The following is a 17085-nucleotide window of genomic DNA, read 5'->3' as shown; positions in this document are numbered from 1 at the left end:
CTGTGTATGAAAAAGAGCTACAATAGCAAAGAATGTAAGACTTTATGTTAAGATGCCTTAATGTTTTTTAATGAGTATAGTTAAAGTAAAAAGTCTGCTTTCATGTGACAAAGAAGATTTTTAAAATTTTATTTTGTAGTGATTGAATTACATGATCGATCTTCTTTAAAGAGAAGTCTAGCACTTGTATCATTTGTTTAAATGGGGAATCTTTTAGTTGATGCAAGTTGGCTATTAAATGAAAACTTGTTCTTATAGACTGGGTCCTATTTTGGCCCCACTTGAAGTGTTTACCACAAACAACTTTTACTTAGTTTTTTTTTGTTTGTTTTTTGCTGAGGCAGTCAGGACTAAGTGACTTTCCCAGGGTTGCATAGTTAGGAAGTGTTAAGTGTCTGAAGTCAGATTTGAATTCAGATCCTTCTGACTTCAGGACTGGTGCTCTATCCACTGCCTCATCTAGCTATCTCTACTTAATTTTAGTAAATATCTTACAATATAAATTTCCTGAGATGTTTGTGATACATTGTATCACATTGTATAATGTGATACATTATAATACTGTATATTATCAGTATATGTAAGATTTCAGAGGCTTGTTACCATTTTTAACCTAAATAATCAACATTATATTAATATGAAATGTATTATTTCAAGTCTTAAGGTTATTTAAATGAGATTTGCATCTTAAATGATATTATTTGCATGAGTATAAGTGGAAAATTAAGCTTTTAATGAAGAGAATTGAATAGTTTCTTCATTTCTAAAGGTAAATCACCTCTACATTTTGTCTTATTCCATGTAAAGAGTGTCCTAAAAGCTTTGATGTAGTTTTATGCTTTAATATTTTATTAAACCTTAAAGTTACATTAAGAGTTTAGACACTCTTATGTTTTGGGCACAGTTACAGTTACAGAAGTATCAGAAAAAAAGCTGACAAATGCAAATTTTAACTTGGTGTTTTTGGTACATAAATTGATGCAAGACAGAACAGTTCTTTATCTTTTTTTGGCAGTCTGGTGAAACCTATGGACTCCTTTCAATTATATCATTTAATGGATAAAAGGAAGTACATAAGGTTATCTAGAAATCAATTCTGTTTTGTTTTGCTGAGGCAATTGGTGTTAAGTGACTTGCCCAGGGTCACACAGCCAGGAAGTGTTAAGTGTCTGAGGCCAGATCTGAACTTGGGTCCTCCTGACTTCAAGGCTGGTGCTCTATCCACTTCTCCAACTAGTTGCCCCTAGAAATCAGTTCTTTTGAACTACAGTTATCAAAATATTTTTTAAAACAAATTCATGGATGCGTAGAAAGAATACCTAATCTGAGATCTCATTGATATTTCCTTAACTGGTATAAATTTTAATTTATCTGCATTTTCTAATCTTGCACTACTTTTGTTCATTTCTTCATCAAATCTTACATAAAGGAGTCCTCTAGTTCTTTTTAGATTTTGAGGATTCCTCTTTCTGTTATCTCTTGACCTTTCTCCCTGTTTTGTTTTCTTTTCCAGTCCAATATTTCTTAATGGTATCTTTTATGATACTTTATAAAATCTGGATTGGGAGGGGCTTCAGAATTCATCTAGTTCAACTTATCCTGCCTTTTCTCTATAACATCTCTAGCAAGTGTTCCTGTAGACACTGCTTGTAAAACTTCAATGCAAAGAGGCCTATCTATTTTCTTTCAAGACAGCTCATTCAGTTTCGATAGCTTGAGTCGATGGGAAATTTTCTTAATATCAGGAACATCTGTCTATAGTTCCTTAGCATAGTTCTGTCTTCTGTACTAAATAAAATATATTTCCTAATCTACATGATAGCCCTTTAAATACCTGAAAACTTAGATCTGTCTTAAATCTTCTATCCAGGATAAATATTACCAGTTTCTTTTATTCATTTTTTTATATAGTAAGAGTCCCCTTCCCCCTTGCCTTCCTCAACTTTTGCCTCCAAATGCATGCTAATTTGTTAAGGTTGTTCCTACTGAAATTGTCCTCCTGATATAGTCTTATTTTAATGATTGAAGTTGAATGTAGCAATGTAACATTTCTCCTGATGACATTTCATATTATGTATTAGGTTTGATCTATCATTGTGACTTGTGAAAATGTTTTTAGATCTTTGTTTTCCTTGTTATTATTCCCAGATTACTATCATTTGCAAATATGACAAACAGAAAAGGAAGCTCTGTAGTAATAGTTTCTTTATGATCTTTATATACTTATATACATTTGACCTATATACAAAATTCAATTGAAAAGAGTCAGCTATTTTAAGAAATATAAATATTGTACATATAATAAATGCTTTCTCTGGACTCTATAATCCTTCAAAATTTACCATGTTATTTTGAGTCAGGCCCTGGGTTTGAATCCCAGCTCTGTTACTATCTATGTTACTTTGAAATTGATAGTTAATGTTTTGGGCCACCAGGTACATTATCCACAAATTAAAATAAATTGGGATAGACGATTTAGGTCTGTTCCAACTCAGAAATTTTATAATCTTTTTCATCCTTTGATCTGTAGGCTTCATCTAAGTGACCAAGTTGTTGAATAGTACAAGAGTCTTCTGCTAGAAGACAATCTCCAAATAGGGAACGAATGTGCCTTTTTGTTTCTTAAATTCAACTAATTCTATTTTCTTCTTGTCTCTGTTGTTCACAAGAATAACAGTGGAAATTTTACCAGTTATTTTACTCAAACTTGCATGTGTTAAAACTTGCATTCACATTACTTATTAGTCTACTTAACCCTGTCAAAAAAGCAATTGAAGTTAGTCTTATGTGATCTTTTAACAAATCTATATTGACTTTTTCATGACCTTTGCTTCCCTTTCTAAATGCTACCAAACCATCCTATTGATAATCCCCTCTAGAATTTTGCTTATCAGGGTATTCAGACTGGGTTGTTTTTTTTTTTTACGTTTTGGGGGAAATCAAATCAATATATATTCAGTCTTGCAGCTTGTCTTTTTATTGTCCAAATTTTGGTGGTAACTAAGAGTGGCTAAGCAGTCACATTTGTATGGACTTCTGTATCCTGAGATGAAGTTTACTCAGGTTATGTGATTTGGTCTTTTTCAGAATAGCTAGTCTTACTAATACATTATTGGTGGAGTTGTGACTTAATCCAACCATTCTGGAGAGCAATTTGGAACTATGCCCAAAGGGCTATAAAACTCTCCATATCCCTTGATCCAGCAGTGTCTCTACTAAGTTTATATCCCAAAGATATTATAAAAGAGGGAAAACAAACTATGTGTGCAAAAATTTTTGTAGTGGCAAGGAACTGGAAACAGCATGAATACCCATTAGTTGAGGAAGGACTGAATAAGTTGTGGTATATGAATGGAATGGAATATTATTGTTCTATAAGAAATGATTAGCAGGCCAATTCAGAAAAATCTGGAAAGACTTACATGCTAAATGAAATGAGTAGAACAAAGAGAACATTGATTATAACAACAACAAGATTATGTGATGATCAATTGTGATGAACTTGGTTCTTTTCAACAATGAAGTGATTCAAGGCAATTCTAATAGACATGGGAGGCAAAGAGCCTCTGTATCCCAAGAGAAGAGTATGGATACTGAATGTGGATCACAGCATAGTATTTTCACCTTTTTTTTTTTTTTTTTTTTTTTTAACTGTTGTTTGCTTGGTTTTTTTTTTTCCTTTCTCATTTTTCCTCCTTTGATCTCATTTTTCTTGTGCAGCATGATAAATGTAGAAATATATTTAGAAGAAAAAAAATAGCTACTCTTCTTACCTTTTTGGTTTGGGGTTTCAGTTTCCTATTAAGCTTTTCTCTCTCTCTCCCTTCTGCCTCCCCTTTCCCCCAACTTGATCCTTCTTAAATCAAAGGTCATTTCTCTTGGAAGGGAAAAGAGAAGCAGTTGAGAGGCATGTAGAAAAATGGAGTAGTTCTGCTTTTTTTACATTTGTTAACCTCTCATCTATCTTAATTCTATTTTTGGTTTTTCTGTCCACCAAATTTTTTTTAATACCATTATGATTTCTTTAGTCTATATTGACAACTCCAGCTTGTCCTGATTTCTTTCTCATATGATTTTGGTATTATTTTATATTCATGATTTTAAAAATCTGAATTGGTCTTTGAAATTTCCTATAGAGCCAAAGCTATCTAGGTAGTTTTTTTTTCCCCTCCACATTGTAATGATTTTTATTTGTCTTTAGAATTTCATTGAGTACTTAACAATTTCCTTTAGGTGGCATAGTGGATAGAATGCCAGTTCTGAAATCAAATGTGATCTTGAGCAAATCATGTTAAACTCTGTCTGGCTCAATCACCTGTAAAATGGAAATAATAATAGAACCTAATTCTCTGAGTTAATGTGAAGATCAAATGAGATATTATTTCTAAAGCACTATGTCCCTGACACAGAGTAGCTGCCATTTAAATGTTTGCTATTATTATTACCAATATTTATCATTATTATTATTAAAACACAGTTTTTGAAACTAGTAAACATTGTATACACATACATATATATGTGCATATTTATATGTATACACATATATACATACATTCATCCATTCTCCCAAAATATAATATTGTTTATTAAACTTCATTGGTAACAATTCATGGCCTCAGATAAAAATGTCTTTAAATAAAAGCCTTCATCTAATTAAATGTAAAATGTGTATTTATCTCATGTAGTCCTTGGTTCAGATTCTCATCAGTGGCAAATGCCAAGCCCTTTTACTACTGAGAATTTTCTGATGTGTTTAAAGAGAACATAAGTTTTTTCAAAACCACAATTGGTTTGCTACATGTCATAATATAAAAATGAGAAAGTATTGCTTGAGATTGGTAGGAAAGAAATTTGACTAAAGCAGTAATGGTAAAAACATAGACAAAGTAAAACTTAGAATAACTTTCAGGAAAGCTTTTTCACTGTGTGAGTTGCTCTTTTCAGTAAAGATTCTACCTGTGAATTCTGAACATTTGATTCTAATATAGAAATTTTTCTTTGCCGAAAATAATAGTGCATAATGATTAAAATTATAAATCACATTAAAGTTATAAAGTTAAATTTGTCATGATCCTCTTCTGATTATGAAATAGATGCATTTACCTTGATATATATGTGTGTGTATAAATATATGTATATATTTATATTTTTAATCTCTTAGATTCCATCAGTCTCTCTTGAAAATCCTATTGAAGTATTTGAAGATGGTGAAAATCCTCCAAGTAGTCGTTCCTCAGAGAGTGGATTTACGGAATTTGTACAGTATCAGGCAGATAAAACTGATGACATTGATAGAGAATTGAGTGAGGGACAGGGAACAGCTTCTATTCCAGTTGGTAGCACATCTTCAGAGACTGAAACAGCATCTACAGTGGGATCTGAAGAAACCATTGTACAACCACCTTCCATAGTCACACAGGGGACAGCAATCCGAAGTGGAAAGACAGCCCAAAAGACTGCAATGCAGTGCTGTTTGGAGTATGTCCAGCAGTTTTTAACCAGACTTATCAACCTCTATATCATTCAGGATAATTCTTTGTCTCAGCCTTTGACAACGGAGCATCGTGTGGATCTTACTCGAGAACAAGGAGAGACCACAAAATGGGACAGGGATTCACAAGGAGATGTTAAAGGGAAAGACATAAATAAGCAAAAGCCATCAAAAGAATATCTTTCTGCCTTTATTGCTGCATGTCAGCTATTCCTTGAATGTTCAAGCTTTCCTGTTTACATTGCTGAGGGAAACCATACATCAGAGTTACATTCTGAGAAATCAGATATTGGTAAGTTTATTTAGATTGCCTATATTTCAATATTTTCTTTGGACTTGCTGTTCAAAGTCAATTTTCTCTTTAAAAAATTAGCCCCAAATTTTAAAACTAGGACTCTAATTTTGTTTTGCAGATAGTTAATAAAAAGATCTGTACTGTTATAGTTTGGAAACAAGATATCTACTATAATTATGAGGGGAAATTGGTATTGTGGTAAATGTGATTTTCATGTCTTTGGCAATTAATGCTTGCAGGTGAGTAGAAACAGAGGTGGGGGAAAAACTCCCCAATTCTTCTAGCTGTGGTTTTAAAATAATGCAATATTTATATCCATTGGATCAATACATATTGACAAAATAACAAGGCATTGGATCCATTGTGTTTCAGAGTGTGTATTTGGGTACATTTCTAAAAACATTTGGCTCTATTCAACTCAATTTTTTAATATGCTTAAAGAATAAATTTGGATGATTGAAATCATTATCATTTATTTTAGAGCTTAAGATGATAGAGTTTGGTTAAAGAAAACTTCTTCAAGGATTTTATTACAGATGCTAGTTACAGTCCCAAAGTACAGCTGTTTCTATTTAGTTGTATGTTGTCTTCATTTATTTTATTGGTCTCCTAAATATATGTAAATAATAATAGATTATAGAGGGATTTTTTCCCTCTATAGTTTTAATTTAAAATTTTATTATAAAAACACTAGTATATATCAAATCATGTTAAAATATCTTGAATGAGTTTAAAGTTAATGTCATTACATTAAAAAATTTTTTACTACTATGATGTGTTTTAAAATTTAAAAATTCAGTATGCCTGCTACATAATTTAAGTGCAGAATGTGACTACCAAATTGTGGTTTACAATTGTAATTTATAATTTTTCTTTGAATTTTTTGGAAATAGGAAAATATAATATAAGAAATATAACTGAAATATAAGAAATATAAAGAAAGGGAATAATATAAAAGAAATTTAAAACTGGATGAATGTCACATTTAATAAAATATAAACCATTATTGGTTTATACAAACTCCAATGTCTTGTATTTTTCTTAAAAAAAAAAAAACAAAAAAAAAACTTTTCAAAATCCAGACACTTGTGAATTTGATGTTTTTACTTTTGGGAAAAATCTTTCTTTGTTAAAGATATTGTGCTTTAATGTAGATTGGAAATCAGGAGGCAGAATACTTTTGTTTTCACTTATTCTCTTATCACTTCTTTGTGGTAATTATTGTGATTGGTTTGCACAGCAATGCAACACATTGCTTTGTACTGCTTCAGGTGAGGAATAAGAAGCAAGAAGAAAGGATAGATGTTAAAATTTAATATGAAAGAATTAAAAAAAGAATGACACAAAAACAAAGTGTAAGCTCAGAAGTTTAATGAACAGAATATGGATAAAAGTTTTTATGATTACAATTTTTTTTTAGGGAAGTTTTCTATGCCTGTCTTAACTTACCATCATTTATTAATTAAAATGTTCATGTGGTTGATTTTAAACTGGCCTCATCTTTCCCTTTGTAGTTGATAATACCATAATAAAAATTTAAGTTCTGTAATATTTTTCTACAACATTTCTTTGTTTTTCATTTATTCTTTAGATATTGAGTAATAACTTATTCAGTTGAATCTCAAACCAGTCTCCGTGATCTAGTATTTATCATTAGAAGGCCTCTTTTTAGTATTATTTATGTAATTTAAAAGTAATATAGAATGCATACATAAGTATACATGTACAGTAGAAATATAAATTAAGCATTTCTATATGATGAATACTATATATTTCTGAAATGGAACTTGTGGTGCCTCAATATGTACCATGTAACCAACCAACCAGGTAATTGGAGTCATAGATATATTTTTTTTCAGGATCCTATATTGTGGGATCCTGTGGGATAAAAAGACCACAATCTGGTTCTTCTCCCGATTCCAGATAATAATACACTAGTTTCCTAGATTAAGGGGAATTTTATACTGAAATGCTAAAAGAAAATGAACAATGTAGTGGGAAAGTATATTAAAGTAGACAAAAAAGTGTAGGGGCAGCTAAGTGGCACAGTGGATAAAACACCAGTCCTGCAGTCAGGAGGATCTGAATTCAAATTTGGCCTCAGACACTTAATACTTCCTGGCTATGTGACCTTAAGCAAATCACTTAGCCCCAATTGCCTCAGGGGGAAAAAAAAGTAGTAGTCTCGACTCCACCTATTTACTCCACTTGAGTAACCACCTTTACTTTCACAATATCCTCTCTGGTAAAATGAAAAAGTTGAACTTGACCTCTCAGGTTGATGTTATATCCTAGGCTTCAGGCTTGAAGCCTAATGAAGCCTATGGACTAAGCCTATGGAAGCCTATTGAAGCCTTGAAGCCTATGGACTAACAGTCCATAGTTTCACAAAATCTTACTGCTTAATTCCATTCATCTCCCTTTCTAATATTCTTCATATAAACCTTGATATTAATTTAATTTAATTTCATAGTCACTGACTGATTGGAGCTTCTGTTCAGCATCTACTGCTCCAGTTTTCCACTGTATCTTAGGTTTAAAAGATAGTATTGAGAGTTTCCTTTTTTTTTTTTTTTAAACTAACCATCAGCTTGCTTGTCTTAGAACTCTTCACTTTCTATTCTCTTCACCATCAAACTCCCAATGAGAAACAGTTCTTATCTGCTGTTTTAAACCTCTCTCTTCCCCAGTTTTAGATACTGCCTCTCCTATTCCACCCTCTTGACTCCACGTTCAGTTTTATTTCCATTGTATCATCTTAGAGATTTATATGTTCTTTGGAAGGTATTTGTCCTCTTGTTCCTCCTATTCTACTGTTTTAGCTGATTTTTTTTTTTAATAATTATAACTTTTTATTGATAGAACCCATGCTTGGGTAATTTTTTACAACATTATCCCTTGCACTCACTTCTGTTCCGACTTTTCCCCTCCCTCCCTCCACCCCCTCCCCCAGATGGCAAGCAGTCCTATACATGTTAAATATGTCACAGTATATCCTAGATATAATATATGTGTGTAGAACCGAACAGTTCTCATGTTGCACAGGAAGAATTGGATTCAGAAGGTAAAAATAACTCGGGAAGAAAAACAAAAATGCAAACAGTTTACATTCATTTCCCAGTGTTCTTTCTTTGGGTGTAGCTGCTTCTGTCCATCATTGATCAATTGAAACTGAGCTAGATCTTCTCTTTGTCAAAGAAATCCACTTCCATCAGAATACATCCTCATACAGTATCGTTGTTGAAGTATATAATGATCTCCTGGTTCTGCTCATTTCACTCAGCATCAGTTCATGTAAGTCTCTCCAAGTCTCTCTGTATTCATCCTGCTGATCATTTCTTACAGAACAATAATATTCCATAACATTCATATACCACAATTTACCCAATCATTCTCCAATTGATGGGCATCCCATTCATTTTCCAGTTTCTAGCCACTACAAATAGGGCTGCCACAAACATTTTGGCACATACAGGTCCCTTTCCCTTCTTTAGTATCTCTTTGGGGTATAAGCCCAGTTAGCTGATTTTTATAAAGCTGATACTAAAAGATATGTTAACCAGTTCAGCTCTTAATGGAATGATTCTATACTTGTATAATTGATTTTTTAAAGTTAAGTACACAACTATGAATATGTGTTTTTATTAAATTTAACTTTTAATCTTAAAGATTCCTATCAAGATTTTTCTGGATCCTGCTTCTGAAAACTAATCTATTATCTATCCCTTCAATTTTGTTTCATTCAAAAAACCTATATTTTCGTTCAAGTCATTCAGAAAATGTTAAGAGTAGGCCCATAGTATAACCTTATCATCTATTACTATAGACAATTATAAATTCCAAGTTTTTTTTGGGGGGGTGCGTTTATTCAAAGAGTATTTCCACAAGAATATCACAAATCTTTGTCAAATGCCTTGTTGAAATTTAGAGATGCTATGTCTGTAGTTTCTAGTCTACTACTTACATTGAAACTTGAAGAAGAATTTATAATTTCTACATAGGTGACATCTTTGCCTTGTTAGATTCTCTTTATAAGGTGATCTAGCTAGAAGAAAAAAAATTAGTCACCTGTTGGCCAATCCTTCACTGATTAGCCTCTCTAAAATTAAGTCAGGCTGGTCCCCAAAGAACAGGCAATTCATTTTGAACCCATAATTTAAACCTTTTCATCTTGGTAGAAGTTTCAAAATTTGGCATTCATTATTGGAATGTTCAGGCTAGCTTTCTGGAGGCCCTTCGGACCAGCCTTGGTCTTTAGGTGGAGAAGTGATGAAGGCAGGAGAACCACCAGAAAGATGGTCAAAAATGGAATGTCTCATTTCCAGTCCTTCTCAGCCCTTATATACCTTAGTACAGTTGCATCATTGTAGCATACTATGTGTGAATTAGAGAACCATTACATCACCATACTAAGTACTAAGTATATATGTGAACTAGAGAACCATCATCTCATCAATTCCACTGAGTTAACACCTTATTTCAAGTATATTTTTTCAGAGTTCCGGCCCTCTACACATTATAGTGGCAGTCTTCGAGAACCCAAGGTCACCCCATGCCGTAATGAGAAGTGTTATTTTAGGCCAGGGGTCCTCAAACTTTTTAAATAGGGGGCCAGTTCACTGTCCCTCAGACTGTTGGAGGGCCGGACTGTAGTAAACACAAAAACTTTGTTTTGTGGGCCTTTTAAAAAAAAAAAAAAAGAAACTTCATAGCCCTGGGTGAGGGAGAGAATCGTCCTCAGCTGCCACATCTGGACCGCGGGCCATAGTTTGAGGACCCCTGTTCTTTGAAGACCACTTAGGTTCAAAACCTCAGTGTCATCTTTGTTTCCTCAATAGCTAAACCTTTCTGTTGCTAAAACTTGGAATTTCTATCTCCCTAACATTTCTTGCATCTCTCTCTCTCTCTCCTTAGTGAGCCACTACCCTCTTTAATGTCCTCAGAATCTCTCATCTGTCCTAATTATTAGTCTCCTTGCTTCCTCCTCACTTCAGATCATCTTCCAAATTGCCTCCAAAGTGATTTTCTTAGCGTGCTGGTCTGACAGTGTCCACTAACCTTTTTGTTGTTGTTCAGTCATGTCCATCTTTTTGTCATCCTCTTTTGGGGTTTTCTTAGCAAAGACACTAAAATATTTTGCCATTTCCTTCTCCAGGCCAGATTCAGGAAGAAGAGTTCATGACTTCAGGCCTGGCATTCTATCCACTGTGCCATCTAGCTGCCCTCAGTTGACTCTTACTAACCAATAAATTTCAGTCATTCCCTATTACCTCTAGGATCAAATAGCAACTCTTTTTGTTATTTAAAGCTTTATGTTACTTGATCAGATGCTGGCTTTCCAGATTTTTTACACATACTTAGTGCATCATGGATCAGCGAAACTGGCCTTCTTGTTTTCCCTCATATGTGACACTCTTATATTTGACATGTTGTGCTGGTTGTCCCCTAAGCCTGGGGTCATCTTCCATCTATCTCTCAGAATACTTCATTTCCTTGAAGACAGCTCAAATATTAACTTGTGTCAGGCCCTGTGTCATCCCTGTAGATGCTAGTGCCTTCTCCCCACCCAGGGGACCAGAGACAACAACAGAATAAAAGTGTGTCTTATTCTGAGGTGATGAGGCAGAGTTTTCCACTCAAAGCTAAGATTGGGGGAAAGGGTTCCTGGGAGGACTAAGGATTTATTTCTTCTGGTCTAAGGTGGTAACTGAAATCTACACCCAACACCAGTTCCCTTAGGGTTTTGGTAATGGTGTTATTTTCTATTTGCACATGATAAGTGCTTTATAAATGCTTTATGATTTAGTCTATGAAAATCTTGTTCATCCAGCTACGCCCAGAGAAAGAACTCTGGGAGATGACTAAAAACCATTACATTGAATTCCCAATCCCTATATTTATGCACACCTGCATTTTTGATTTCCTTCACAAGCTAATTGTACAATATTTCAGAGTCTGATTCTTTTTGTACAGCAAAATAACGTTTTGGTCATGTATATTTATTGTGTATCTAATTTATATTTTAATATATTTAACATCTACTGGTCATCCTACCATCTAGAGGAGGGGGTGGGGGGGTAAGAGGTGAAAAATTGGAACAAGAGGTTTGGCAATTGTTAATGCTGTAAAGTTACCCATGTATATATCCTGTAAATAAAAGGCTATTAAATTAAAAAAATAAAAATAAAAATAAAATAAAAATAAAAAAAAATAAAAAAAATGTAATAACTTTAAAAAAAAATAGAAAATCTTGTTCATCAAAGCACTGTGCATACACTTCATCATTTGATCTTCACAATAACCAATTATGATATAGGGTTATTATATAAATGTGCATATAATATTTTATTATATATTATAATATACAATATAATACAATAATAGTGTTATTAGATATATGCCATTATTAATCCTGTTTTATGAAGGGGGAAATGGGCTCAGAGACATTAAATTACTTCTTCAGTTTAAATTATAAATATCTTTAGAAAGGATTTTAATAGAGACTTTCTTGACTAAGTCCAGTGTTGTATCCACTATGTGAAATATACACACACACACACACACACACACACACACACACATATATAATTAAGCATCCAGATTAATTAATAAACATGCCCACTTTGATTCTTCCTTTTCTTTCTTTTGTTTTGTTATTTTGCTTCATTTCTTAGTAAAATTTACCTTTTTAATATAGTAGATACTCAACAATTCTGTGTTGATTTCCTAAAACTGCACAGCAAAAAGTATTCTTAAAATATGATAGATTTTCTTTTCTTGTTAGTGTTGTCTTTATTCCCCCTTTCCCCAGTAAAAGTTGATATGGGCTAAGAAGCTATGTTCTTAGTTATTTGTTTTAATAAGTAATTTCTAAAATCATTATATTGTGAAGTGATATAAAAATAAATTTGTTTTCTAACTATAAAAATTTGTTAGTGATTGTTTTCATAGTTCTGTGACATAAAATCTACTTAACAAATGCTTTATTTATACTTGAAATTGAAAAATAAACTATATTTCCTTCTTGTGTTTTGTTTCAGACTGTGAGCAGGTCCAGCCCCCATTCTGGCTTCAGACTCTGATGAATGCTTGTAGTCAAGCAAGTGATTTCAGTATCCAAAGCATTGCTATTTCACTAGTAATGGATTTGGTAGGATTGACGCAATCAGTTGCTGTTGTTACTGGGGAAAATGTGAACAGTGTGGAACCTACACAGCCTCTAAGTCCAAACCAGGGGAGAGTGGCTGTAGTTATTAGACCTCCCTTAACTCAAGGCAACCTACGGTACACTGCTGAAAAGACTGAATTTTTCAAGGTATAGTATAAGAAATCTGTGCAACACTAAAACTAAATAATTAAGAACTATGATAAATAAAAATGTTTGGTTTTGTTTGTTTTTGTTTTTTACTGATAAACAGTTGAAATTATCTATTCGCAATAAAAATGTTTTTTTTTGTTTTTTTTTGTTTTTTACTGATAAACAGTTGAAATTATCTATTCGCAATGCATTGGAAAGAATACTACTTTTGAAGTTCTATATCTGCTTCTTATTAGGCCCATTATCTTTGGGAAGTTGTTTAGTTCTTGGCCTGTTTATTTATAAAGGGGGGGATTGGATTAAGCAATTTCAAATTTATGATTCTAAATACTAAGCATAAAAACCTGAATTTTAGAGGAAAGAAATCACAGTATACTGATTATATAATGTCTACTTATGAGGATTTATATACATAGCACACATACACATCTCTTTTTGTGCTCTTTTTACACATTTCTTTAGTCACATCAACTTTATTCCTTTTTCTTTTCTTCTTCTTCTTCTTCTTTTTTTTTTTTTTGATGAGTCAATTGGGGCTAAGTGATTTGCCCAGGGTCACATAGCCAAGAAATGTTAAGTGTCTGAGATCAGATTTGAACTCGGGTCCTCCTGACTTCAGGGCTGGTACTCTATTCACTATACCAACTACTGTCCTAACTTAATTTCTTAATGCTTATGAAGAGAGTCACGCATAAGGAGGGCAAGAATTTCATGAATTAGAAAAGTAGAAGAATGGTTTGATCAATATCAACTAAACAGTAGGAGAAAGTATTGGAAGGAGTGCTTGAGGTGTTGTAATTTCTATATAGTAAAATCTTGACTATTAATACTTTTATGGTATAATTTATTCTAGAAAGCAAAATTCTCTGGATAGGAACAGATTGGATTCCTATTTTTCTCCTTTTATGGAAAAGTAGAGATCATGTACTTTTTTCTCACTTTATTGATAGTTAAGTCTCCTAAGTTTTACTAGAGAAGCAACTTGACAACTCAGTCAATGAAAAATCTGCCATATTTAGACCAAGAATTTTAAATTTCTTGGTGTCGTGGACTCCTGGTAGTTCAGTCATGTTTAAGGTCTTAGAATAATGTTTCTAAGTGCATAAAATAAAAATACATGAGATTACAAAGGAAACCAGTTCTGTTGAAATAGTTATCACATTTTTAATTGGAGTTTTTTATTTTCAAAACATATGCAAGAATAATTTTTTAATATTGACCCCTGAAAAATCTTGTATTCCATCTTTCCCCCCCTTCCTCCCACCCTCTTCCCTAGATGGCCTGCAATGCAATATATGTCAAACATGGTAAAAATACATGTTAAATCCAAGATAGGCATACATTTTTATACAATTATCTTGTTGCATAAGAAAATCAGATCAAAAAGTAAAAAAAAAAGAGAGAGAGAGAGAGAAAATAAAATTCAAGCAAACCACAAAAAAGAGTGAAAATTCTCTGTTGTATTAAATTTTTTTTTTATCATGGGCCCAATGTTAAGAATCCCTGTTTTAGACCATATTTTTCAAATATCTTCATGATTTTCACTTATTTAATTCTTTATGTTGGAGCAATAGAAATGCTCAAAAACAGATTTTAAAGTAAAAGGTTAAGCAATATATGGCTCTTTTATATTTTTCTGACTATAAAAACAAAATGTTTGATATGACAAACTATTCTATGAAGAAACCTCTGAAGAGATTTTACTTAAAAATATATACATAATAAGTGGTTACAAGATTTTTTAAAAAATAGCTATTGTTTGAGTAGAGGATGTAAGATGATATTTATACTAATGGTATGTTGTAAATGAAAGGTTGATTTTTTTTGTCTTATTTTTCTAATAGTCTTATGATAACTATCAGGTGATGGAGGACATGACAGAATTCGTATATTATTAAATTTTTATTTAATTGATCTGTTTCTTTTAATATTCGGTCTTCTGAAAATCTGAATTGTAATTATTCATGTTTATGATACCATTAATATTATTATATAGTATTAAAATTAAATTGCATTTCATATATCTTAGATCCTAAAAAAAAAAAACTATCAAGCTAGTATCATTCACTCTGCCTATACAGTAATAATGAAATGGCACATAATATTTTTGACATCTAAAGAAAGTGCTCATTTATTTGAAAAATTAAATATAAATCATGGTTGCTTTTGTAGGAGTTATAAAATCTCCTAGGGTACAGGAGAAATAAAAATCGTGGAATCATAATCAGAACTGGAAAGCAATGTAATCTATCCTAAATCTGTTCAAGAATCCTTTCTGCACCTTCCCCAATTGTCATTCAATACTTCATTTGAAGACCTTTGGTGAGAACACTACCGCAAAAGGCAACCTACTTCATTTTTTTGGATAACCCTAATTATTACAAAGCTTTTTATTGAGTCAAGTTTTAAACTCCCAGTTTTCCTCGGTTCTGCTTTCGGGGTCAAATAGAGCAAGTTATATCCATTTTTGACATAACCCTTCAAACTTTCTCTCATTGATAGTAAACATTAACATTTCCTTCTATTGATTTTCATATTGTATAGCTTTGTTACCCATCATTCATCATGGTTGCTCTTCTCTATAAATTCTAGTTAGTATCCTTAAGCTATAGTGCTCAGATCTAAATATAATAGGAAGCAGAATTCATGGAACAAAATGGGTTTTTTTTGAGAATACAGGTTCTGGAATTAGGATTTGTATTCAAATCTTAACTCTGTTTGACACTTGCACTCTGTTGGGCAAGTCACTCAACTGTCCTCTGTCCCTATTTCCTCTTCTGTAAAATGAGAAAGTTGTATTAAGTCAAAACTTCTTGAGATGTCTTCCAACTCCAGATGTGTAAGGCTACCCTAATTGTGCTCTAATCAGAATACAATACATGAAAAGACTGTCCTTTCTTATGCTATGGACAATATACTCTTCTTAATGCAGTCTAAGGATTGCATTCTTTTTTTTTTCTTTGTTTTTTTGGCTTTCACACTATTAATTATACTTTGAGGTTATAATCCATTCAAAATATTTTTCATATGGACTTTTGTCTAACCAGTTTCCACTTAGGAAATTGATGCTCTTAAACCAAGTATTAATTTACACTTATCTCTTTTAAGTTAAATCTTATTAGGCCTTTTGTTATGTTTTCCTTTTCTGTCCCATCATCCAACATTTTTTTCTATCTCTTCTAGATTCTTGTCATCTGAAAATTTAATAAGTATGTCATCTAAGCCTTCATCCAAGCAGTTGATAAAAATATTAAATGTCACAAAGGCAAAGATAATTCCTTGAGGAAATCTGCCAGAGGCTTCCTTCGCAGTTGACTATGAACCATTCAAGAATTTTTTTGGGTCTGGCATTCAACTGATTCCAAGTTTTTCTAACAGTACTATTGCCTAGCTCATACTCTGCATCTTAGACATAAGAATAGTATAAGATACTATCATGTACTTGACTCAAGGTTAGGTAAACTGTGTCTTTCAAATTTTCCTAATCTACCAGTCCAGTTACTGTATTAAAAAAAAAATTACAAAATATTACCTCTTCTTGATGAAGCTATGCTTCCTCTTAGTGACAATTCTTTCCAGATATTCACATATTATCACTTTAATATTGTTTAACTTTGCCTGTAATTGAAATCAAGCTCACAGACTTATAACTTGAAAATTATAGTTTTTGCCTTTCTCTGGGCATATGGCATCTTTTCCCATAATCTTTTAGAGATCACAGATCTTTTCAAAGATCACAGCAATCACTTGGCCTAGGCCTGGTGACTGAAATTATTCTTACTGAATTTTTACTGTGGTGATTGTGATGCTGGTGGTGACTCAGAAAATAAAAAATAAAATAAAAATGGTGTTAGCCCCATCTATAAACTTTTACTTAAATATTGGATCATTGCTTTTTGACCACCAATGGACACAGTACTGGAAAAACTATAATTATTAATCTTAACATTCTCACAATAAATGGAACTAATAGGAAAGAAT

General features: G+C 32.5%; 1 protein-coding gene across 8 annotated transcripts in view; it reads left to right on the top strand.

Annotated features, from left to right (window-relative positions):
- Positions 1-17085, top strand: part of DOP1A (DOP1 leucine zipper like protein A) — a 111164-nt gene that overhangs the window by 55813 nt on the left and 38266 nt on the right. For all 8 annotated transcript variants that reach the window (XM_031964585.1, XM_031964589.1, XM_031964587.1 and 5 more), the window contains 2 exons: positions 5162-5783; positions 12827-13101. In XM_031964585.1, coding sequence (XP_031820445.1) covers positions 5162-5783; positions 12827-13101 — 897 coding nt within the window. The remainder of the gene's footprint in view (positions 1-5161; positions 5784-12826; positions 13102-17085) is intronic.

The sequence above is a fragment of the Sarcophilus harrisii genome, chromosome 4 (assembly GCF_902635505.1).
Source record: "Sarcophilus harrisii chromosome 4, mSarHar1.11, whole genome shotgun sequence".
Taxonomy (NCBI): Eukaryota; Metazoa; Chordata; class Mammalia; order Dasyuromorphia; family Dasyuridae; genus Sarcophilus; species Sarcophilus harrisii.
The sequence above is the reverse complement of the archived record's forward strand: the minus strand, read 5'-3'. Positions and strand labels throughout refer to the sequence as shown.